Source organism: Neodiprion fabricii, chromosome 2, assembly GCF_021155785.1.
Source record: "Neodiprion fabricii isolate iyNeoFabr1 chromosome 2, iyNeoFabr1.1, whole genome shotgun sequence".
NCBI lineage: Eukaryota > Metazoa > Arthropoda > Insecta > Hymenoptera > Diprionidae > Neodiprion > Neodiprion fabricii.
This window is the reverse complement of record NC_060240.1, coordinates 10,350,450-10,377,766: the sequence shown is the minus strand read 5'-3', so window position 1 is coordinate 10,377,766 and position 27,317 is coordinate 10,350,450. Positions and strand designations below refer to the sequence as shown.

The 27,317-nt window shown below is 43.5% G+C and overlaps 1 protein-coding gene across 1 annotated transcript in view; it reads right to left on the bottom strand.

Moving 5' to 3' along the window:
- LOC124176305 overlaps positions 1 to 27,317 on the bottom strand; it is a 67,948-nt gene that overhangs the window by 20,258 nt on the left and 20,373 nt on the right. Inside the window, exon 2 of the mRNA XM_046557418.1 lies at positions 9,362 to 9,644. Coding sequence (XP_046413374.1) covers positions 9,362 to 9,644 — 283 coding nt within the window. The remainder of the gene's footprint in view (positions 1 to 9,361; positions 9,645 to 27,317) is intronic.

Sequence of the window (27,317 nt, the reverse complement as noted above, 5' to 3'; positions counted from 1 at the left end):
TTTTTATAAAGTGAAATATCACCGCTCGACTTATTCCATCAAAAATACAATCCTTAACGGTATTTTTCTTCCGTTATGATAAACGATACGTGAGAATCAACAGTCTTACGAAATTCATATCTAATATGTGATTATGACTCGTTAACTTTTATAATTGTCCGTATGTTCAGCGAATTATGTACTGTCCAAGTCACAATGGACCGTTGGAAAATTGTCTTTAAATGATAAGATCTTATAACGACATTTGACGTGGAAAAGCGAAAATCTTGTTTGATAAAAAAATGACATCCATCCTTAGAAACCGAACTGTTAATACAAATACAGTGTGCAGTGCATTATGTGTTATTCGTAATTCGAATAGATGCACCATTTTCGGCCACGTTTGTAAGATTGTGCGTACTCATGAATGTGACTTTCAATTAATTCGATTATTACTGAATTAGTAACGGAAATCTGACATTGAAAAATTGAATTGATTATTGTTTATAAATTGGAATTCACGAAGACCAAAGCACTTTATTGCCTGTACCAAGGTATCGAATATGTCCACAACATGGTACTACGGTCACTAAAACCGGTACATCTACCCTATCAACCATCTCGCCCTGATGGATGTGATAGACTTTCTTCAAGGTACGAAATGACCCAACTTGAGCTCGACGCTCGTGTTCCGTGTTATAAAAAAGGGCTGCACGAGGTATTGAAGTATAACGATGATACAAAAATAGGGATACATGTCGGGCTGTCAATCGGTATGTCGATGAGGCCACACCTTCGCGGAGGGATAGGAACAAACCGAAGATCAGGGAGTAGCGTGTGTACCGCCGGTTAGTACCTGCGTGTATGCCGTAGCTGTAGGTAAGAACAGAGGGACGCGGTGTAACATCGTACCAACGCGTTTGCCCATCGGCCCATCGCGTCTGTCGTTGCCCAGGAACGTATAACCGAGTCGAGCCAAGTCGCGCCTCTCGGTCTCACAATCAGATCGGATGGCGGATAGCGAGAAGAGCCGATCGATCACTAGGTGATGGATCTGTTGCCAGTTATCCTTCATCCCCGTCATTCGTCCCTCTCTAAATCCTCTTCAACTTCACTCGTCCCTCCCTTTCTATCGTCGCTGTTGTTAGGTGTTCACATCCAGAGAAACGTTTCGATACGTTGCACCTATCGCGAGCCGGATTGCAAGCCAACACTTAGAGAAACTGTACTGGGAATCCCGCTATTCTAATCTAGGGAAAACGGTGTCAGGTTGAAATTTATCACGTTAGTGTAACGATGCATTTCTTGGGAAAAACCTCTCGACTTCAGAATAGTAACAAATTCAGTGATCCCTGTCAAGGAGCCAAAAATACTCATGTTCTTCAAACCAAATTTCATCAAAGTCACTTTGAACTTGTAAAATTGTAAGTTTTTTAAATGCTTGAAAAACGAAAAAATTCGTGTTGACCGGTGTTAGCTCAGGTGAAGAAACGATAATATGGAGGAGACATCGAGGAACAATAGAATTTCAATCAACTCTCGAGGGGGGCTATGATCAGCAGGCCGCCATTAAAGGAGCGGCACGGGGGCAGCGAGTTCTTCGATTCGGCTCAAGGAATTAAATTGCAGCTGTCATTGTTAGGGAGAAAGGAAATGAACACCAAATTACTACTTTAGGAGCACCGCGACGATCGCGCAACCATTGCACGGCCCACGGTTCGTTGCGTTTGAAATCCATCAGCCATTTTGGACTTCTCGCGTTCCGTGACATCGCTGTTCAACTATCCAAGACTAAGACGCTTAAAGATTTTTGGAACTCGTAAGCGGTTCGAAAATAACGGCTGCACCTGCCTCACGTTCTGTCTGATTTGTGCGAGATTAAATTCTCGAGTTTATAACAATTTCGACGTTTTGAGGCTCAGTGTCATTAAATTCAAAATGATAGATCCGACATAGTGGATCGAAATTTAAAATTGGTGGAATTGTAGAGAAGAACGAATACTGGAAGATCAATTGTGCTGAGTCTTGGACTGCGGACTTTGTGGTCAACTCTGAAAGCCTGTTGTTTTTGTACCAGAATTTGAAGTTCGACCCAACGTAACACTGACAATCGATTCCCACGTTTGTCTAATCCGCGACACTAAAATGTGGGAGAATAACGAAAGCTGCAGATAACTGAAAATATAATAAAGATGATTTGGGGACGGCGTAAGGAAACCCGAGGGAAGACGTTTTGGAAACCGTGAGATAAAACGTGAAATTCGAAAGAGCTAGCACGGGGTCCAACGGAGCGGCAGACGACGACCTTTTACTGGTGACCAGAGAGTTTAATCTTAATTACCAGAAATACCTGAGAGGCGTGGGTAGGTTCCCCGCTGCCTAATCTAGCCGGTCTAAACGAGCCTTGCGAGCCGTCAAGTCCTAGGCGAGAAGGAGTATTTCCATGATAGTGATATTTTTCACTGGAGTATACCGGGACAATCTCTAGTAACTTGAAAGTCAACCGCGCATGCGCCAAAGAATTCAATCTCATTGGTCGGCGAAATCTTCCCGCAGCGATATTTTTGTCTGCGATGCAGGCGGGCCAACGTACGCAAAATCTGTACGTTTGAATTTTCAAACAGCATAAGCATTAAATTCCGACCGTTCTTTGAAGAATCAACTTTCCGATCCAATAAACAATGCTTCCCAAACCTTTCCGAGTCATTATCTCAATTATTCGAGATTCTAACCTCGAAAATTCGTATCAACTACATCGCCGCTAGAAAGAGTTTGACAGCTGAAAACTCAGGATGGCCAGCCTGCACGAATATTCGATAAAACTTGCGCATGCGCAGTTGATTTTCAAGTTTCAAGAGATTGTCTCGGTATATGCGTACGTGTATGTACGCGCCGCAGGTCTTGCTGTGCGACGCTTAAAGTACAGAACGACGCGACTTAAGTTTCAGGAAACTGATAAAGTTACTCCAGGTGACGAAAGTTGACCGCGGATTTCCGACCGTTCGGCGTGAACGAGATTTTTCCCGCCTTGGCATCATTTGGAGAGGTTATTTTTGGGTAGGGGTAAGAAATTAGAATTTCAACGACGCGAAAATCTTATGCGTAGAATTTGAAAATTTGGAAAGTTGAGGTATAGAAAATTGAAAGCATAGCAAGTCGAAGTACAGAAAGACAAGGTATAGAACAGTCAAAACATGGAACAACAAATTCGAGTATCTGGATACGATTCTATATTATCGAGAGGAATTCTGACGATTCTACAGTTTGGCATTCTATGTTCTGATCTTTCTAATCTTTTATTAAGCTATCGCTTTTTAAAAACTCGATATTGCGGCCGATCGATTTTATGATCTTTCTATTTTCTTTACTCCCACCTTTATCCTTCTCTTTTTTAAGGAGGTTGGTGTGTCGAGATTCGATCCACTTGCACTTATTTTACTACAAGATAATCGTATATCGAGGATTCATCATCTTTGTGTGTTCGTAAGCTATGAAGAATATACAAAAATGTAAGAAAAAAACCTAAAATTATAAAGTAGAGTCTAGATATCGACTTTCGATTTCAAATCATTTTAAAAAGGTTAAACATCTGTAAACTGATTTATTCAATCTTCCAAGATTGCACGGCTAATTATGTTAATTAGTCATCAACAACGTTAAGACATTGACGGAAAAAAACCTGTTTCAGGGAATTTGTCGAAAATAGCTTTCCAACATAATAACTCATCGCACGTGGAACGATAAGATAAAAATCAGTGTAATGTTAATGAATAATTAAATCAACTTGGTGTTTATCACAAAACTTGCGTAGATTTCTACGACTTTCTACACTTGTTACGCAATTTTGTACACTATCATGTGATTACAAATGAATCGCAATGATTCCCGAAGATTTCAATTATCTCGTTTGCAGATTCTTCGTTAAATTTAATTTTTGAATCAATGGCCTTTGAAAGAAAAATCGATATTGAAACTCTTGTTTACAATTTTGGTACTCTTTCTGACTTAATTTTTTATTTTATATTTGGGAATCTAGAAAAATCGTCGTAGCTATTACGAACACAGGAAGTCGATAAATTGACAATATTCGACAATCTGGTAATAAAATCAAGACAAAAGACATCGAATTTCTACTCACCTGGAGCCTCCGCAACCGTGATAATGCAGTCAAGGTCAGCCCGTGGATCACCGAGGCGGCATGAATCAGGAGGATCCTTTCAATTCGACGATGCCGCCGGAGTAGCTGTCCGCAGGAGGGCGGCAAGGCGAGATATTATCTACAAGGATCCTCGAGATCGAGGCGCCTCGTCGATCTGGTCCACGCACCAGAGTCGAACCGGGGCAATTCTCTTCTGCAGGAGTAGCATCGGAGCACACAAGCTGTGCGGGAGGATGTTGCACGTAGGTACGGGATATTCGGTCCCGCCAATAAATCCAGGGACGATCGTTACCCAGATAAAATACTTTGGGGGGGGGTTAAAACGGCTGCAAGAGGAGGCGTTAACCGCCGCGCGCCCTGAAACACCTCGTTACGCATTTTCGGTGAGAAGAGAAGAGGAGAGGAGAGGAGAGCGGCGCGTTATCCGACCGATACGATCGTCCCTCCTCAGCGCCCCCATAATACACGCTCTCCCACGTCCCGCGGACATTCCTTCATTCACTCCGGGAGCTGTTTATCACTCTAAAAGGTCGCGACGCATGGACCTTATACCTACCTACCTACCTTCCTTCCTCCCTCCCTCCTCGCCGATGGACGACCGCCTTCGGTTTCTCGTTTTACGAGACTTCGACCAGAAGGAGGACGTATCCTTGCCGACCATGTGTGTGTGTGTATAAGAGGATACCTACATGACCGGTCGCGGGAATTGCGACTGTCATTTGTCACCGGGAAGCGGTCTTTAATTTTCACCGCGGATAGGGGTCGCACTCTTTTCTTTTGTTTTTATTCATGTTATAGACACATGCGCATGCGTGAGTGTGAACGTGTACACGTACGCAAAATAAATTCCAAAACGATTGTACGTTGTACGTCGTCTCCTCAAATTTATTGGGCACGCGCTACGATCCGAGAGCGGCTGTTTGTCAGGGCCGCCAACCGTCACAAATTTAAACGAGAGTTCGCTACGATCTACGTACGTAATTTCAAAAATTTTTACAATTGCCAACGACACTTGTCAAAACCTTCAAAATTAGAAACAGTTGGTAGCCCTGATAAACAGCCGATCTCCGATTGTAGGACGTGCGCATTAAATTTTAGCAGACGACGGAACTTGCGGCCGTTGGGAATTTATTCCATATAAGGAACCTGTGTCGAATTTTCATTTAACGCAGAAGTAAATAAAATGTATTGGAGTGTTGTTGTTCAAAATTGTGTATAAAATGGAGTTGTTAAGTCTTTTTCGGCGTTTGAGATACCTGGACTTTGATATTTGGAAATATATACGTCAACGTCGAACTCGACTAGGGCATCTCCTTGAATCTTTGTTCAAAAATTGGTCATCAAGTAAGTTTGGGTGCATAGCCGCAAACGTCAACTTCAAATCTATACCGTTCAAATATGTACGCGAAAAATAGTGACAAGAGGTTATTTCAAGGGTCAAGAGACGGGATCGCGGAGTCGGAGAGAAGCGATTCTTGCACCGACACGCGGCGAAGAGAAAAGAGAAGAGAGGAGAGAGAAGAGAGGAAAGAGGAGAGAGAAATCGCGAGAATCATCGGACAATCGCGGTGCCATGAAGCATGTGTATTATAAGGAGTGCGAAGCGACGTCGGGTCGGGTGCGATCTGGTAATTATTGCGTCGGGCGGTCGTCAAGTGAGGCGTTGATTACCACGCGTGACGAGCGCCGCCTCTCTTATACGGACCCTATTTTCTTTGCCTCTTCTCATCTCGCGCACGATACCTCCATAATATTTCCAACAGAGATACCTGCACAGATCATGCTGGATTTATGCTAGATCATCGCCTTGCGTAATCCACTGCCGCATCTCGCGCGTGGTACATATTATATATATATATAATGTTTGCCACTGCTGGCTTGAAAGTAAAACGCTTAATATGAACGCCATAAGGGATTTTTGAAGGACAGCTTATCAGGTGCTTTTCTCATCAGATTTTCAGTTTTCCTTTTTTTCTTTCCTTGGTTCGTTGTTTTTTCTTTTATAGTGCTACAGGTTTGTTGCAGCCGCGTTTCAAGATTTCTAGTTCCTTATTATAATCGTACGGTATAATAAATCAGCTTCTACGGGATGTCGCTGATTCCTGCAGTTTGATGCAGTCAAATGTACAGTGTGAATTTCTAAGGACTGCATGGTCCGTTGTCTGCTAAAATTCAATTCACACGCACTATAAATTTTTGAGGTTACGCTTATGACGGTTGGTCAACCTGGAAAATAGCCGTTTTCGGATCGTAGTGCGTGCGCATTGAATTTTCGCAGACGACGGATTATGCAGTACATAGGAATTCACTCTGTACAATGAATATACTATGTATAGCAACGTTGTTATCTTATTATGTATGTAATGTTTTGGAAGGTATGAGAAAATTAATCTAAGAAAAAAGAAATTTGATTAAAAAAGTTGTAAGAAAAAAAAAGATCAGCGCACAAGAAGAAACATCTTCAGCGTGGGAATTTTGGAAATTGAGTTCAAATCTCGATGAAGAATTTCCTCCTGACAGTCTTTGGTGTTCTATATCTATGCTTTTAAGCCTAATTTCAATATTTTCTATTTTTGAATTTTCAAATTGAAGATTTTCGTAAGTTACAAATATAATTATTTGATAAATACTCAATGTGTGATTATTTTATGATAAAACGAATAAAGAGTATTGGTTTTTGGATCATCACCCGTTAAATACGTTCTCTCTCATAATTCAGTCGTGAAAATCAATTAAACCAACTGGCTGATGTAAAAAAATTTATTACTAAAAAATGGTGATAAACCAGTTGAAAACATTACAGGAAGTTGTATAATGAATATCACAAAATCACTGGGAAAAATTCGAAAAAATGTAGCAAACGAGACAAGAACGAGCTTCTACTGCAGCCCAATGATTTTCAAATTCGATTCACTGTTAAACGAACCTGCCTAAAATTCATGAAACTTCAACATGAACTCGTTCTCCTTAAAACCTCCTTAGAGTCTCCTTAAGCTCCGTGAGGTGCAACAAATCGACATGCAACGAAGTCTGTAAACGATCTTCGAGTGCTCGGAGAGCGATTCGAATCTTCACACGGTCGCGGTAGGGAAGAAGAAGGGAGGAGGGGCGTGGGGGGAAGAGGCGCCATTTTGTTAGTTCGAACTTCTGTATTCCCTGAGTATTCACGGTAATGGTAATGGCGATAATGGGATCCAAGTGGAGGAAGCGGCGTCGAGGTCTGCACGTCGAGAAGCATCGGTACGTACACATTACACATGCACGGTGCATGTGTTTACCGGGTGTTGCACGAAGGGTTTGGTTTAGGTGCGTGCAGCTTGCACAGGGCCCGTTTCCCATTGGTCGAGGCACCGGATGTCGGCCTTCGCGTCCGGCCTCCTCCAGCCCGACTACACGATCAAATTATTACTTTTAATTTACTCGAGTAGGAACGCGACTTACGATGCCCCGAAGCTCCCTGGAACCAGCGAACCATGTTCGAGGACCATCCCGGCATTCCGTCCCTAGTTTATCCCCGCAAGATGGCCGCCGTACATTGCCCTGCCCTAATATCCGATGAAATTACTTATGGAATTAGGTTTAATCGTCGCTGTAATGTCGTTACGAACATGTGTTGTACGGTATGCAGGTACCTTAAAGGTTGATGCAAGGGTATGTATGGATAACTGCTTTTTTTTAAATTACGAGAAAATTACACTTAAACACTCTTAGAGCGCATGATGCAGGAGCTGCTAGTTCTTACATTACAGCCGCGGTCTATTAACACGGAGTAATTTTTCTTTTTATTCTTCTTCTACGACTCCCTGCTCTGCACGGATCGCTGGCTGTTTGGCTTTCTCGAGTAGGCTATATATGTGTACACATTACACCTATTTATTTACTACTATACTTTAGTATCAGCTCCGGGCAACGAAGATCACGCCCGCGGTGTTGGCTCTGTTTCGTGCAGATTGTACCGGGACAAATGGTGGACACTGTTTTTTTGTTCGATTCTTTTTTCCAAAAGTCTGGAGAGTCATCAACGGTATAAGATATTGAGTTGCTGTGAACATCTTGGTATTACTTCCGTAACAAAACCGATCTCCCGCCGACTGGAATTTCATGGTGCGGTGGAAAATATTGCGATGACTTGATACAGTGACGAAAAAACAACTATTCAAGTTTCCAGTGGCATTCTTTGCTGGGAATAGAATTTTTCTCACGGCAGATAGAACCATATTTTTCAATTGATAAATTCTGTAATGCTCAGGTACTTGAAGACTGCATTGATTACTTATGAAAGTAATGAAAAAAAGACTATAATATAGTTTCATGAATACGTTAACAGAATGAAGATACAAACTGCGTTGAGAGAACAATTTATTCTGATCACCTGCCAGAAATTTTCAGTACTTTGAATGCAGAAATATTATACAGATGTTTTTCACTCGTCTACACAGAACGGTCTTTCCGATGATCGTTCCAACATTTGAAAATGTCGAAAAACAAACAACAGAAGTGAGTTCAAAAAAATATATCGCGATTAAGAGAACAAATTGAAAGAACCTAAGCTCTGATGACCAGACGAACAGTAATCGTATTTTCGAGTAGATATCGGGCAGATTTAGTGGCGATGTTAATTGCGCTGTGGGCATGGTATACCTAACAGACACATAGTGATTTGAAAAACAAATAGTTTGATATCGTCAAAGACGTTTGGCCAAGCCGAGGTAATCATTTAAATCGAATGGTCGGTCGAATGTTTTCAATCGTGGAACATCTCACTGTGGACCTACAGGTTCTTTCCTATCGACAGAGACGCTTACATATTACAAAAAACACATCATTCATGACACGCCGCAAAGTGTCTTGAGGAAAATTTATGCGAATATGTGTATTAAGTGGGTATCTGAAATATCGGTGCGTGGTTTAATAACTACCCTTTCAAACGAGATTGAAGTTAGCAACGTTAGTGTAACGAAACATTGAACATAGACTGCACTATTTTTTAATAGACAGTACTTTAAAACAAATTTTAAGGAGCGATAAGGACCAACGGTTTTGCACTAGAAAGAATCGCTGCAACAACCTTGCAAAACATTAACTAGCTTCCTCAAAATTTACGCTCACTGCGCGCGGTGTCAGTGGAAAGTACAGTACGTATAATAATAGTCGAGCTTTATCGGGAAATCATTATACTCTGTAAGTTATTAGCAGCTGAGGAGGAGGTATAACCTCGCTTACCCAGGGTGCCGTCCAAGGAGAAAGCGTGCCTGTCGTGCCTCCATGCCCAAGAGCAAAGATCGCAGGTAGTGAGGCCGTCGGTGCTTATCCCTTCGTCGGGAAGGTACGGTGGCCGAGGGGGCGGTGGTACGAAGGTGCCAATAGCCGCCCAGAGAGAGTCCATGTCGTTTGCTGCACCCGTGTAGTAGAGTAGTTCCTCTTCCGCTACCCCGGACCACCAATCCATCTCGCTGGTGCCTTGGCTGACGGCGTTCGCACTGGAACTGCTACCGGCAACTGCAACCTGAGAAAATAGTGAAACAAGGTTTAACGACATTTTTTTTTTCATGGGGTGATAATTGTACCCGGGGTTAGGCATGCTGTAAGGAAATAAGGTGGAACAATCCGCATAGGCTTTAGTCGAACCAATCGGAAAACATACCCGAGGTGACGTCGTATGGGCTTCATATTTTGTCCGCTAATGTTTGTGGTATTGTTTTTTCAACTTTTGACTACACAAACTCAGCAAACAGGATATATGGAAATAAATAAGTAACCTGTTTACGTGATTTATGTGACATCGTCTTGGATATGCGCAGACTGAGTCACAATCGGCCTTCAGTTATGGCACACACTTTATTTCCTTACATCATGGGGTTGGGATTCTTTTGGGAGACTGGTACAGTAAGAACTTGCATAGAAAGTCGAGACTTATTAACGACCGGAGTAGCGGAAGGGAAGATAGAATGTGCAGGTGGATTTTAATTGGTCACCATATCGAAAGGTTTGTCAATCTAGCTGTCGAAAGAAAGTTGTCTGTAATACTGAATATACGAATATTTTTCAATTCGAACTTTGAACCTCGGTCCGTCAGAAGCTGACGGTTGAATGACTAAGGAATATACGAAATGGAATAATTTGTTATTTATTCTGGCGTATGAATTTCGATGGTTGTAACTCATGCGATAAATATGACGTACGAAAGCTAATAATCATTGTGGTTGAGTAAATATACACTGGATATTTCGTTAATCAAGATAGCATGAAAACTGACGATGATTTTTTACGTCTAGAAATTGTGATTAATCACAGGGGCAGTGGCGATGAATGTATTTTTCAAAAAACAAGCACAGACAGATAATACCTGTAAACACTTGTTTAATACGAAGGTAATGGTTACGCGTCTCTCTCGCTCACGATATTTCTGGGACCATGCTCACCCATATGGTGGGGCGGTGAAAGATTTATTTACTGAGAGAAACGTAATATTTCATGCGGCATAAATGAAGAACTTCGACTACAGTCCTAAGCAAACAAACCTAATGGACTTACAACCGTCGTAATCCGATACTGATGGCTTGCGGCGCTAGAATGGAAAAGCGGTCGGGGCGCCTGTAAAAAGGACGTAAACGGTCGCAGGCGTCGCGACATCTAAGGAAATAGCAAATGGCGTGGCAAACAATGGGGAAAGGAAGGCAAGAGACAAAGGGAGAGTGAGGGTGGAAGAGAGAAGAAAAAAAAAGAGGAACCTGCAATGGGACCTGAGGTAAAGAGAGAAGAAATTAAAAGTGACCGCGTAGGCACAAGGGCGATGATGGCAGGGACGCCAGCCCGATAGGCGTTGGTGATGAACTGTTGTTCGAAAGGTTGTTCTAACATCTCCGACAAACAAGAAGAACAGCGGTGCGGGCGGCCACAAACAAACCTTTATCCTCCCTCTCGACTCTCCGCCTTCATCTTGTTCACGCGTTCTTTCTCCTTTCGTTCCTTGGTTATAACCATCAACCAGCCTTTCCGTAAGCACCCCACGTACACACCTAGGCTTAGGTTCTCCGGACCTCGTATCCTGCGCGTAAGCACGGACTAGTTAACTCGAGATTTTACCTTAGGTATAGTTACGATGCTGCGTATGCTTCTCTTCGTGATCCACTCAGTCCACATGATAATGCCCTGCGCTAGATCATCTCGCACTTGTAACGATTTGCTCCTATCTTCCCAACGCTTTAACCTCGCTCTCTTATCCAGACGTTCAAGGCTCCAAGGAAGCTTCAAAACTATCACGTCAGGTTGAAAGTATGTTAATTATTCACCTGCCAGTACGCAGTCCGTGGGACGAGTCCGTGGTGAGTCAACGAATTTTCCAAGGAGAATGGTACGTTCAAAGATGACCACCGACCACGCCGATATGGAAATGATACCGAAAAAATGACTCTCTAGTTCAAGTTTCTTTAACGTTAAAGGATACCTTGATTTCGAGTGATCTTCGAGTGAATATTGATCGTTCAAAGTCATTCGACTTCTCAATGATTTTCAAGTGACTGAAAATTTTGAATTTATCTCAATTTTCAAAGTTTTGGAAAGATGTTTGAATCGCACTTGCGGAGTTTCTATGAATGATACGCGTTTCCGGCGATAGAAAAGTGCGACTACGTCATCCACGTGCGGAGTGAGCCGGTCCTGTTCGGTTTGCTCACAATGAAATGTCCGGACTTTTTGTATTTTTGATCCCCTCCGCATGCCTCCGATAGCTCGAGGATGAATAGCAGTAGAGCCAAGAGAACAGGCGAGGATAGGAGGACCCGTTGCCTGACGCACAATGGTATCCATTGATGGGCTTAATTACCGTGATATCAGCGTAATTAAAGGTCCGTTGTGAGGGCAACTTTACCTCGCCTCTTCTTCTTCGCTCGTCGATATAGGAACCATGCGGATAGCCCGAGGTTGCACAGCATCTCATCTTCCATAAGCTGCAGCCAGCTTCTTTTTCCACCCTTCCTGACTGACGCTGAATTATTCATGACGTGCGAATGTTGCGCATTGATGCAGATTGAAAACCTTTACTTCTTCTATTTCACATTTAAATGACTTCATGTAATTTCAATTCATACTATTGAACTATTGACAAGTAGACACGTTGTTCAATTCGCATTAGCTGTTAGTGGAGTTATACAAATTACAAATGCATTTTTCGCCTTTTCGATTGTCGGAACTTTTTAATAATCGCAGTCTTCGGAATACTGTCAGGACCAATTACAGAAGCGAGAAATTTTTGACGCGATAAAACATTCGAGGTTGAAAGAGCAGAGGACGATCGGTAAAAAGTGATGGTTACAAAGTAACCAGAATGTCCGTGACGTTAGTAAAATAAGACAGCGTGATTCAGGTTATATACGTGAGATTCGTAACGCGGCGTGGTAAAAAAATTCCCAGTGTAAATTCGGCGTGTTATTTCGTAGTCTTGTGAATTCGCAGCAGGTGAACGCCTTCGAGTGAACCATATCGTCGGATCCTCTGGTAGCACGTCAGCCTGATCCCTCTTCTTGTCTTCCGTCGGAAGAATAAGACTAAACTCAGCCTTTCGTCCGTAGAAGAAAAGGTAAGTGCCTGGCGTAGGAAAAGAGGCGCAAATATAATTTCGAAAAAATTCAGACAGGCGCGTTTCATACGGTTGGATTTTGATTTGCGACGTCTGGCCTGCAACGATGGGAATAAACGAGGGGATCGCCAGCCAGTCAGCTTGCTCGTCATTATCTCTCGCGGCCCCTCATTATAATTATTACGTGTTGCCGTCTGGTGTTTACGAGCTCTCCACCCTGGCTTTCTCATTCCCGGCACCCTTTCGGTTCGCACCAGCCGGAGCCGTTGGGCCCCCTTTAAGTTGGGCCAGGTTAGTCCTTCGAACCTTTACTCGGTCGTATTTTACGACACCGATACGCCGAGTCAGCCGTCCAGGGAGTGCGATTTTTACACGATATTTCGAAGCCGAAGACGAGCCGTCTGTCTGTGTTCAACAAAATTGTTATGATGTGGGAAAACGTTGGCCTACCTCACTCCAATTACCTTACGTATAATTGTTTTGGCATTAGAGAGCTGTCATACACGGAGTAGTTTTTGAACGCGGTGAGTTTGGTTTACCTAAAGGGGACATCGTCAATATCTCAATTGTTTAAAATCAATGTAATTCGTGCAAAAATGTATCTGCAAGTGGATATGAGACCTTCAAATTTTGGCGATCAATTCAGCATTTATCATATTTTAAACCTCTTTATCACCTGAGCGATGAGATCGGTTTAAATTTTGGGAAAAAATACGGTTTGGCTTATGGAATGACGTTTGTATGCTTAACAAGATTATTTTCAAAAATTGATGGATAAATGCTAAAGACATCGGACTCAGCAATACACTATGTTTCGCCATAACCTTAAAGTGTTTGAGTCAACTTTCGGACCGTTTTTTTTTTTTGAAGCCAAGTACACAACGTAATTACAAACCGTACCGTTTTCTAAAGTTTGAAGACTCCACTGGTCAGGAGCAGAACACAGTGCGAGTACATGTTTGCTGGATTTCAAGTCGGTCGAGAGAAAGGTCTGACATCCTCTTATAAGTGTTGATTAACACCCGCTGCTCAATGTTAGAATTTTTTTACCGGGATGAAACATCTGAGATAGAATTGCAACGTGTTAAAGGAAACTTGTTATAGTAAATGAATAAATTCCGAACTTAAGAATATTTATTTTTCACCTCGTGGTCCATGATTCAACCAGGACCAATTACCCACTTGGTTCTTTTGCTCGTTTGCGGGCTCGATGAACAAGACTTGGGCTGCAAGGGGGCAGATTCCAAAAGTTCCAATACGGTATTTGGCTGTGGTGTTACTAAGACACCGATTGGGAAATATTACCCGCCGAGACGGCGTGTATTTGTCGAAGGGGGAAGGCATCTAACAATTCTTCGAGTCTTGCCCACAGCGAAAGCACTGCTGCTACAGCGGAGTTAAAGGAAACACCAAATTCGTGAAATACTAAACATAGATATACGGTACGCACCGCGCCGAGTTAAGAACGCCCAATCATAATTAACGGCGTCGCGCAGAGAGAGAGGGAGACGTTCAATTTTAACCTTCAGACATGCCTAGCAGTCCCTGCAGTGTTTAAATTATTATCTTTACATGCCAGATGATATTTTCACCAGCTCTAGCAGAAAAAACACGTTGAACACGGTTTTTCATCTGTATTCTTATCATGCTTACATATTTCCAGTGCTGAATATTTTACGACGTGTTGTTCCTCACGTTGCAATACACTGTGTGAAAAAGTAGGTACATAATTTTCGTATCGCGAAGAGGAACGGTTGTTATGTGCTCTCATTTTGTATAATATTTACCGGGATGATCTTATTTACGTAGCCACGAATGGATAATCTGGACATCGCTCATTATGTCTGAGAATGTTTATATTACGCCATGGACGTTCAATTAACAAGTCGCTCATAGTGTCCTCAGATGATTTTTTCGATAACCAATTAAAGATCCTCTTTGATTCATTCATGTACTGTTTCGCAAGATTCTTCTAGATTGTTGATGCAATGAAGTTTAGCCGACGTTAAAAGTAGAAGACACTATGCAATAACAGGTATTGTGAGGAAGTGCTGATTTCTCGTGGCATCAATTGGTTTCAGGGTTTGGAATACTAAACGGACTGCATTCGTCACTTTTTCGCCGAATGAATAATGGCATTCGGACTCCATAGATCTGTTGCACGAAGGAAGTAATCTTCGGTTAAGTTATCCGTATTGTTTAAGAAGATAAGATCGGGGAAGTTGGAAGGCGATGATGAACGTGGTCGAGAACGCTGGAAGACAGGTCCTACTAAATCTTTTCGAAGAGACAGGTTCGAGGTCAGGTTTCGAAGAAGCTCCCGAGTAGTAGGTATCGAATCTCCTACGGATCCCTCGCTAGATTCCCCGGGTTTAGAGAAGGCGGCAAACTTGACATGCGGTGGGGTTGCAGGTTTCTAACCACGGTGGTGAGATATTTGCAATTCTGACACATTCGACGGGGCAGTTTTCTACTGCAGCAGAACCGGCATCGTTATTGTGTCCGAATTCCGACACGGCGCCGACGCCGCCGCGAGGAATACCAAACGATTCCCGGAAACGCGGATGCTGGGTCCGATCGTCAATGTCGGGATGCGAGACGCTAAGAGGATTCGCTCGGCGGGCTTGGGTTTGAGGAGTTGCTGAGGACGGGCACCGGGTTTGAGCCTCTGGGTCGTATATAACGGATAATTGACAGCCGGTGAGATCGCCGTTTGCTTTGCATGGACATCGAATTGGCCAGGACGAAGGAGGCGCTAGAGGAACTCGGTGCCGAAGCCGCGGCAGGACTGCGGCATGGCCGAAACGCAGCCTTGGCGGCGTCCCAACGAACTTGACTCTCCGTGGACGGTTATCCTTCACCTTGCGTCCTAGCGATCGCATGGCAATTATGTTCATTTGTCAGATGGCATTTTTGGATATATCAAGGTTCGAGGATCATGGGACTCGCGGTCTGAATCGAAACCTTGAAAAGAGACAAGACCGCGAAGGATGTGTTTAGAAATTTGTTATTCAACCAAGGATGGTGGACATAAGTGAAACAAGCAGCCCTACCGTGGTGCAGGAACAAGTATAACCAAATTCGAAACGCCCAAGTTAAGATATCGACAATTTCAGAGAAGCGCTTACGATTCTAACGTTCGAGATGCTCAAACTCTGATGTTTTAGAGCTCATTCTAACGTTTTTGGAATTGTTTTCCTCTTTGACCTAATCTTTACCATTTCTAGTGTTTCAATTATGAAACTTGTTCTCAAATTGTCGATATCTTAGTTCACTATCAATGGCTCAAACAACACTGTTCGAGATGTCTGAAACGGTTTCTTCCGATTTCTAAGTTTTGATCCATATTGTAGCTCCCATTTATCTTTAAGGGAATTCCGGAACTTTATTACAGATCAACGTATTTCGAAAATCATATTTCATACTTTTTTGTTGTTCTGGTACACACAATCGTTTTCAATACTTTAAAAAAATACAAAAATGGGTAGTAGTGTCTCTCAAATTCAAAGCTAGTGTAGTGAACATACAGGTGTGATCACAAACCTTTTTTTTTCAGAGTTTGAAAAGCGATCATACATCATTGTTTGTACAATTCCTAATAACACATTCGTATACAAAAGGATAGTTTAACCGAACGAGATTGAAATTCCATATATTATAATACCTGAAAGGTTTCACAAACGTTGGGGTATTTTGTCGGTTATAAACATAATGTTTTCTCATGATGAAAATGCATACGTACTCGACTGCATATTGCACCCGACAAGAAGAAAAAGAAGAATAGAAGAAGAGACTCCAGAAGTTGAAAAATGACTGTAATATGACTTGGCAAGTTCCCTTCTAATTTCCAAATTGTATGTTGGGGTGTAGCTGGTATTGTTGACGCACCATAGTCCATAGAAATTCCGATACACGCTGTCATTATGTTCGTACCGTGCCGCGCTACACGTTTACACGTGTGCATGACGTGTAGCACTTATTATTTCTTTCGATAATTTTATCCGAATTCGAACGCTATTATACAATATTCATTCGTTAGAATTACGAATAATCCTACAGTGAAAAATCATCGTTCCTATCGGCGTTCCATACTGGAAGGTGAAAACTTCGGACGTATGTTATCCACTATCTAAACACAAATATTTTAAACATTTTAAAACATGTATACCAAACCTATCTACAGACCTTGGCAAGTCTCGTCGGTATATAATATAATGTGAAGTTGCAGCAGGATGATGCAATGAAACAGAAAAACTAAAAAAAAAACCGTATGAAAATTGCATACCACCAATGATTGAGACATGAAACGGATTTTGCATATGATTAGCAGCTGCTACGTTTTTAACCGTGCTGTATAATTTTCTACTTATAATTGAGACTGTCTGCCTTCTTAATCCACATATCCGTTTCCTATCGATGCTTTAACTTCCTGTCATTAGTGGATTACAAGTTTCCTCCGCAGGTATCCTGTAGACAAACCTGTTCTCCCACATATAGTATTACAACAATTTTGAGCCATAGCGCGGAATTTCGTGAAACGTCGAAACAGAGTTGATGGGATCTATACGTCGCAGGTAAAGAAATCGTCCAAAAACTGTTTCCCCTTCTGCTCTCCTTAACTTTTTTCCCTCCTCGATCAGACGCAGGCTGCAGATGCCTGGAGGATAACGAAGACCGAAAGTTTATCCACAGCATTTCGATCCCTCCTCGAAGATATTTCCTGTCCGATATCTATCTTTGTGAAAGCCATGCATAAGCGGTGAATTTCCAGACATCCTCCTCCGACTGACCCCCTCCTTCCGATTATCCCCGTGGGGTTGTAGCTGCCCGCGAGAAATGAGACGTCAAAAATGTCCCCTCGCCGCTTCGGGCACCGCGGCAGGTATATGGCATTAAGGTAAAGGTGGAACAAGAGGGAAGGGTGAGGGAGGTTGGCTTGGCTTGGCTTGGCTTGGCTCGGCTCTTACCTGTTGCCCGTTATACCTGTTAGGTATCAGAGCTCTCGTACCCGAAAGCATTCGTGTGCGTGACACAAGCAGGCGCACATCCATCGACTGCGGGACCACCACGAGTATATACATAGTTCATTATCATATCGCGTTTGTTTTTTGTTCGCCACTGTCAGCTACCACTATACCCGGCATAGTTACCTCACCCGGTATTTGGTATATAGGTACCTATCGCTTCCCCCGATCCTGAGGAGGCTCCTCCTCGGGCAAAGAGGCATTCGGTTACGTGGACGTATTACTGGAAGAGGACGTCGTGTCATCCTCTCAGCTGACAACGCCGGCGGACTCCTCTCTCCACGAGAGAGTAACCAACTTCCGAGATTAAAATCCCCCGGTGGCAGTCTAATCTCGTAATGGCGTCGGTGTGGGGCCGTCAATGGACCAGTTCGTGTCATAATATTATGCGACGGCTGTCCGGCGGTTGGTTCGTCTGTCATTCAAGACTACAATGTCCCAAATTAGTCAAACCGGTAACCCACACTTCTTCGTCTTCTTCCCTTGTCCGTTCCTCCTCTTCGTTCCGCTTGTCCCGGACGTGACGACACAATACGCCCACGCACCACTTCGCCGTGGAGAGGCCGATCATCCCTTCACGAGGTTAAACAGTCACGGAACATGCTTCGTGTTATCCCTGGCTTAGCTGATTCGAGACTCCGCTTATTACCCAGGTACCGCTGCTCCGTTGCTTCTGGGACGTCGGAACATCGCCACGGACGTGTTTCTCGGCCCTCGAAATCCTCCTCGAAGAAGAAGCACGGACTCGGGGAGCGAGGCCTGTGGTCTCAGCTCGCGTATAATGACTCAATCCGCGATCCCCGGTTCCCTCTCAGATTCTCTCTCGAAGATTACACCCTTTCCTCGTTCCCCCCTCCCCGCCGCCTTCGAGAGCCCCTCTCCTCTCCTTCGGCGTTCCTCCTCTTTCATCACCGCGTCCGTCTCTGCACGCCTTGGTCTGATCTTCTCAGATTCTCTCTCTCGCTTATAGGTATATATGTATATACACCAACCTCTTCTACCTTATACTCGCGGGCAACTCGGTCGCGTGACGCAGTGCTGTTTGTACCGCGGAGAAAAAAATTTTCTTTCCACCTTCTTATTACTCTTTTCTTGTTAAATTTTTAGTTTTATTCTTATTTCTCATCTTCTTCTTCTTCTTCTTCTTCTTCTTCCGTGTCGCGTCGCAGTGTTTCGTGGCAAGACGAACTGCTAGGAATGAGCCGCGCGATGCGGCACCCTGATCATGTCCCATAATCCGATCTGACGACAAATCTAAACCGGTCAACTATGAACGTGTTGTAGCCAGGTATCCGTATACTCAAGCTTCTGATGCCCGAAGGCTAGCTATCGGTTTATAAGTATCAGTCATAAGGCGATCGGCTTTACGGCGAAATTCGTACCTTCCCGCACCTACGGTATATATTCGTACGTCATATGCGCTTATTTGAAGTAGTAATTTACACACCGTTGGAACTAATTTTCGTAAGGCTCAACATTTTCTTCTTGGTGAAATTTACACGGCTTAGACAGAATTTTTAGTGACGTATCCGCAAGCCTGAGACGTACCAAAAATTTTCGGGTAAACACACTTTCGTCAAGGGTGTAACGAAGTGCATGAAGGTATAATTTTATTGTTATTATGTTACGAAAAAAAAAGAAAACGTAATTGTTACAATTAAATAGCAGTTCTCGATCTCCAGACTTTCCCTGATTTGTTCACAGTTAGGATGTGAAATACCTGTCGACTATTCTTTATAATTCAAAGTTAATTCATAATATAAAATATTCCCACGAAAGACGCGTCGCGAGCTAGTTTATCTTGGACATTGGTGACTGTTTCCAATTCCTAATTAGTAAGCTCGACGTATAAGGATCCTCGTTCAACCATATGCACACCGTTGAGGCATATCAGGTTAAAGCAGCATCGGTAGTTTCTCTGATTTAAAATGGGTGGTAATTGCGTAAGTGCGTAGGCAGAGGACGAGACTTTGAACCGTTCAGCGGCATCTTCAGACATTTAGCAGTGTCGGAGTGAGCGTTGAGCGTTGAACTTCCCTGAATCTACGATGCCTACAGTATGTAGGCAGTCACTATAATACCTCTGTATACGAAGAAAAATGTCGGGCGGAGGAGTAAACCAACCTGCTAAAGATTCTTATCAACGCAAATCACGACAGTTAAGACGGCGACGACACGGCCGCCACGTTGAAACGGCTTTGCTCACGATCAATCCCCCCTCGACACTGCGCTGCGAGATATCCGCGGGTAATTCCATCGGGTATTTTACGTCCACTATATTCTTTACCTTCTCGATGGGTAAGTCGGTTATTATTATTATCATTATAAACCCAGTGCGCTATCTCATGTGTTTTGCATGTAGTTAAGACACTCTGACAAGGGTTCACGTAATGGTCGATCAAGTTTAATCCAAGGTTTTGGCGCACTTCGTATCGACGTATTCGATGAAAATTTGAATTGAAAAAACATGGTTTGCTACTGAAGTAAGGTCAGGTACGGATCAAGGAACCATGAGATCCAGATCACTGTTCATCATTAGTCTATTTTCAATGATTATATCTGTAACTTCGTACCTTTGTATTCGATGAAAATGTGCACGAAAACGCATGGTTCCGGTACAACGGTTTCATGATCAAGTAAGATCAGTCACAGATGAAGGAACCATGAGATCGAGACCATTGTTTATCATTAGCCTATTTTCAATGGTTAGCTGTACCTACTACTGGCTACAATAGCGTGTGGTCCTCTTGGTACAAAATCCGGGCTGGTAACATATCTGAGTATGAAAATCTGAAGAATCCGATATTTGAAAGATACACAATGGAAATTTAATTAACCATACGATAGCATAACGTCATGCCGTCGATAGTGAGCCCGAGGCTACCACCGTAGGTTCGACACGGCAAGCCAGGTACTGTAAGTCGCCTCGCGGGTGTCTGTGTGGCCTCCTCAGAGCCAGATGCCTGGAGGAGAGGTTGACAGTGACTCCTTGCCAGTGACCGGGCAGTTTCTGAGCAACAATGAACGGATTCTCCGGTGCCTGTGCTCTTGGCTCACGTGGCCCTCCTTCAGAGGATCTCTTGAATCCTGACTACTCACCGCCTCGCTCCTCGATCGGACAGTTTGCCCGAAGTGATGAGATATTATATCCGGCTCCGGTGAGTCGCGTTCAAGTGTGCACCTAGGTACGATATCTTCTCAGGTGCGTGTGTGGGTACCAAAGAGAAGACGTTAATAAGCGTCCGGTGGAAGTGTGCGTGGCGTGACAGGGTCCGGCGCACTTTGGTGTAAGTCAGCGCTGGAGGGAACAGGAGGTGGAGGTGGAGGTGGAGGATGCGATACGTACACGTCGATGAACCACTTCGGAGTGGAAGCCACTTTGTGAGATTACCGTGAGATGAAGACATCTCTGTACCGTGGTCCAAACGCTGCAGCTCGGGAGAGAGAAAAAGGTATTATTATGATTTCAATGGTCGCGGTCGGTCCCGATCGATCGGGATGACCGTGAGGCCGCACCGCGTATACTACTATCGATACTCCCGATCGGTTGTGATTGATTCCTCGGTATTTAACCGGTTCGTCTTGCCGCGATATCGTCATTAGCGCGTGTCATTCTAACCGGCGATACTCTTTGTATAACCCTTCCATACCTATATGCACGTCATTGTACCCTTGACTCTTTCATTTATCCTACAATTGTCCTCGGCTTCCGCTCATGTACTCGTAACTGGGTCATATACCTCGTTGAACTTCTGTGTGAAACTTAAATTGCTTCTCTTTATTAAGGTGTCAGATCAAAACACTGTTAGGTAATCAGGGGCGTTCCTGTCTTGATATGGAGAGCTCTTTCTAATTTGAGGAGGTACGATATTGTCAATTAGTAATACTTGACGTTCTTTCAGTGATGAATACGTATCACTGTCTTATCATTGTTCATTTTTTCTCATCATTGGAACTGTAATTTCGTCTATAAACAATTAACACCCGATATGCAAGAACAAAACTCAGATATGTTTTCTCAGCTTGCGTGAATCCTACTTTGCGAATTTGGCTGCTGGGTTTCTTCTTTACACGGAAAACATATATAGAGAAAGAATGCTGCTAAGTTGAAGTTGTTGGTTTTTTATTTTCTCTTTCCGAAATTAAGAGAGAAATTACGATTCGTACGATCAACCGTACAAACTGTTGATACCCGCATAACTCTGCGCTACTTCGACCGACTATGAGAACACGTGTGTGTCACTAATGGGAGAAAAAAGGTGAAGTGATAAGTGACCAGAACACTTTTGAAGTCACGCACCTTCCTAGATGTTTCTCTATTTTTAAGTAATCTTGGGTCTATTTATCTAAATTTTCGAGGCACTAGAAAAAAAAGGTCCAATAATTGGCCGCCTTTATCTTATACCATTCCTTCACAATTGCCTATCGATTCAACGCACAGTGTTGGATTTACTAATTGACAACGAATCTATTTCACATAGAAGTCTACTGGAATTAGCTGCTCCAATGGTCTGACAACTTTATCAAATTTCTTGATGTATAAATTATACAGTGAGTTGAGGAAGGTATGACTGCCCGCTTATCGTACTGAAGCGAAAGTGCTAATCAGGTGATTATTAGTCTTCGATTACGTCGCGGGAATAAGTTGAATGATCTCAATATACGTTCAATCATAAGTACGCAAGATCCATATCTGTACATATCGAGTCAAACTTAAATTCGAAAAAAGTGGAAACCGAGAGAAGAGATGAGAAAATAAAGTGCAAAAACGGCCATTATCGCGGAGACGTAATAATTTGGCATGAGCTTTTAACGAAGTATCGGTCTCGGTTCGGTACTGAAGGGTCAGCGAACGGTTGTGGAACTACTATAAGGCGGAGGAATCCTTTGAGGTTTCGCAGGGTCCCTAAAGAAGGCGTGAGAGTGACAAGGACAGGCTGTTATTCCGCCGTCGCTTCGGAGATTACACGTTGTCACCCAGGCCTCGGTTTACTCGTAGCTCAGCCCTGCCCAGATTTCTTTCCTGTATCCCCGATCCTCGCGTCCCGCGTGTGCAGAGGATCGGATCGAAGTTGTAGCGGCAAGTTACAAACTCCTCAGAGGAAGGATATCGCAAAGGCGACAGATGCATTCCAACGTCTCATTTCGAACGAATCGAGCCAACCACCGTGCCATTCCGATACGAATCTCGAAACGATCTTGATGTTCACAAAAATTTCTCCCTCCGCCCGTCAATCGATTGCCGATATTTCTACCTAGGAGATTATGCGGCTCCAAAGGTAACTGCTCCGCGCGCTTTATGTCCAGCCATCGTCAATCAAATTGTCAGCTGAGCTCGCCAGAGTCTATTTGTCTCACGGCGCGAAGCTCCGTATTTCTAAACGATTTATTGATTACGATTATTCGTTGACGTCAAGATAGAGGAAACTGGCTCATTACATCGGGGCTTTTGTTTCTTTTAGTAACGCATGAAAAAATATGGATGCATATATGCATATGACCATCAAATTACTTAAGGTTACTTTGAAACGGCGAGACATCTGTAGGGAAGAAGTTTATATTATGAACGTCAGTTTTCCGCACCATAAAACCAATTTCTCAATCCTCTGTCTTCGTGATGACGTCGTAAAAAGAAAAGGTATTCCGCCGCATGAGGCTAACCGGATATCTGTTATTGGGCGGTGGGGAAACTTTTACATCAACAGTTCCAAGGTGTTACGAAAACCTGAGAAAAAAAACTGTTGTATGCAACGCAGTAAAACAAATTTCGACCTATTAACCACTTATCCCTCTACTTTTTTCTCACATTTATAGAAAGAATATCCTCATCCGTAGTTTAGTTTTTACGGTTAATGAAATGAATCTAAATTCCTTCCTTTAACCTGGAAAAAGATATGAATCGGGAAAATTCATAGGGAATATAGAGACTTGATGTCAGCACTAGAGTATCATGAGAATTAAAAATACATTTTGATTACTTACTTCCATCTTTATGGGGCTGTTATTGGCATGGTGGAACATTCGATACTAAGTGGACACTGATTTGCATCAATTGGCGATAGCATATGGTCTACCTTCGTGGTTTGTATAACTTTTACTTGCGCTACGAGATTACTTTCCAAGGTCAAAACTTACAATGCGTATACGAAATTCGCTAATCACAAATACCTTTCATTTGTTTGTTTGTTTGTTTATTTATTTATTTTTCCTTCGTTCAAAATCGATTCTGGCTCACTGTGCGGTGCCGCAGCCTCTTCGGACCCACTCCGAAACAAATTGATTACATTATGCTTCTCTCGACGCTTGGCAGGGAGCCGATGGCCTGGGCATGAGCCACCTTACCGAGGACCCAGATATGTATATATTCCGTGGAGTAAATCGCCAGGACAATAGCCCAGCGTTGGGTATACCTCGGGCTAGATCTTCAGTGTTCTCATTCACCTGATGATCGCGGGGCGTCGATTACACCATGTTCATTCGCGGCAGGTTTCCTCTCCTGGGTCGGAACATAAAACGTCACTTAAACTGACACCCCATAGCGCAGAGGTTCATCACCGCATCGCATATATTCGCTCCGTATCCGAATTGTAATCATATACAACATCTATCTAGGTAAATTTCGGTGGTAATAACTATTCGTGTTGTTCTCTTCCAAGACCCAGCACGGCTAGAAACCCATGACTTGATTCTTCGAATCCCTTTAATAACTTTCTGATTCCGCGGGCATTGTGTGCAACTGGTTTTTTGATAACAAGAACCGGGCTGGCGGGACAATTGGAAAAGCCTAATTGCATCGAGGAACCCCTGCCGTGTTCACGGGTACACACTGGCCATAATTCATTATTCCACATCTCATAAAGGGAAAATGAACGACGCGACGATCATAAATAGAAAAGGAACGCGTACGAGCTCTGTTTCACAGGATTAAAACAGAGGCGCCCTTACGCGTTGTAAAACAAGATGTTTTATTAAGCATAAATCAAGCGTTCCTTATGTAAAGTCGTGCGCAACCTTACAGACCACGCTTGGCCGTCTAGTCTGACATCGTCAATCGCGTATCAACGTCTCACAATCATCAAATCACGGACTCATTAGGAGTGCGTTTAAATAAGTCAAAATTCATGGACAAAATCTTCATATTTCAGCATTGAAATAACGCTACTCAGCCCCTTCGGACATTTATGCTTCTTGCGCTGTATACGTGAAGGTGTGTAATTCTTCAGCTAAAACGGGTGCAGCTCAAAGGACTACAAGAAAAAAAAATGTGTCTTCAAATCAAGTCAGCTAATGATTCTGAGTTGTGCTCGTATAACATACAGCTTCTGCTATATAAATTAGAACCTATACAATTGTGGTATCAGTTACTCTGCGGGGTGCTAAAAGTTGCAGCCGTTCAACGGAACCAACGCTACACCGAAAGTACCATAACCATAGTAATCAACACTACGAGATATTCACAGTATCGTCAAATTCTATACCGTTCGTTTCTCCCGGCATAAATTGTACGATAATCCTTCTGTCGAAGTAGAATTTCGGCTTTCATTTCCATTTGAGTAATGCCATCGAATGCCGTATCAGATCTGGAACGTGCAGGTTTATATACAGCAGTGTCATCAGAGCCCAATTATAGCTCAAAAAAATAACGACTTCGATACCCAAATTCAACGGTGTTAGGTCAAATCCTTTACAAGTTGTGAGGAATAATCCCAAAATCGAAGTCGTAATAGAATCATATAAGTTTTGTGATGTTTCTAGGAAATCCTTAACTGATGGTATTCAGTATTTTGGATTACCTTCTTCTCCCAAAATACCCAACTGCAAAGTGGATGGATCTAAACGATTCCATTTTCCCTTGACTTTCTTCCGGATTCATTGTCCAACCACTTCCAAGCTGCAAACAGCATTCTTGATCACCCGATCTTCTGCGTACTAATTGAAACTCTATATCCCCGGTTCACTCTCTACGGTATAATGAGTACAGTACAAAAATTTCGTTCGTAACCTGATCGATTATCTTCAGTGGTTTCCTCAGCTAGCCGAAGAAGAAGTTAATATATCAGTCGACCCAAGCTAGTATCTGGATAAACAGCCCCGCGTAAAGGTTTGTACGTACGGCACGCGAAGGCCGACCGGATCGTATAGTGGAGGCATCGATTCCTCATACATCTGGGTGACAGTACCGCATTGCCCATCTGATAATCTTAACCAAATAAGCGCCCTGCTGTGAACCGCCATCCGTATTTCCATATCTATACATCTCCTTGTTGCAGGAATTATCTCTATACGAACGGAACGCGCGCGGTCCGTGTCGGTGTGAGTCAGTGTGCGCGCGTTGTTAGCGGCCATGTTCACGTTCAGTGTTCCCTGTAGCCGCCAGCCCTCCTCCTCCCCCCGTCCACCCCCTTCTCATTCTGCTCCTTCGCCCGTCTTGTTATAACAAACACTTGAACAAAACAAAATACTTTGCGCCGAGCTTCGCTGCAGTGGCGCTCTCTTATTTTATCAGACTGTTTCACAGATATACAGTGTGAATTGCTAACGACCGAATGGCTTAACGCGCATGCGCTGAAATTCGAAACCAAGTGCAATTACCGATCCCCTTGTAGTGGCTGCTGGGCTCACCTCGTAAAGTAAATTTTTCTTTCCTCTTTTACACGTGGGTACGTATTATTATACATCCCTATGTTCACCACACTAAACTCGCCTCTGAGAGTCCGAGACTGGCGTGAGACGTTTTTCAGCCTGGCTACGGGCTACGTTTCAATTACACCAGGCCCAGTTTTGGTTTCTTCCTTCTATAGGCTGGAAGTCGGCCTGACGAGCGAGCGTGCAAGCCTGCGTGCCTGAGTGAGTGAGTGAGTGAGTGAGTAAGTGAGTGAGTGGAGGAGTGCATGCTGCCGTTTCACTCCACTCTGTACTCAAGGGGAATTTCTGCCGCGTAGGTGCAGGGTGGGCGAAACGAGTTCCGTTTCTGTAACACCATGCAGAATATTTCAATTTCAATGGGAAGCCGCGTATTCTGATGCCCGGACATAATACGAGCAACAGTAGCACCTGTCTGACACCCTCAGAGGCCGAAGGTCCGTTGCAGTCATTCACTGTTTGAAATACGAGAAAACCCGCAGAGCAGGTCACAAGGGAGGAACTTTCTAAACACGAATCGGTGAGTAGTTTGTCAGTGCATCCAGTGAACTGTCACTCTCACTGCATTCAACTGGTATAATAACGTTGATGTACTCAGCCATCGTGAAATATTTGTTCAAAAAAAGAGTCTGCACTACCCGGATAGTGAACATGATTTGAGGTGCCGAGCCTCCGGTGCTAACAACCTGTCTCTCAGGTTCGAGTCCCTGGTTACCCTCCCACAGGAACACTTCCATCATTCGGATACAACCGCTTATTTAAATCGTTCTATCGGCACTGCCGGAGTCAACTTGCTGTGCGTCCGCCTTTTGACGGGGGAAAACACGGGGTTCGGTTAATAGAACGGTCCGTCTGTTTGGTCACCGGGAGGTGATGCGCATGGCGTGCAGCCCAAGTCGTTCCGAGGTTGAGTTCAAGCATTTGGAGGTGGTCG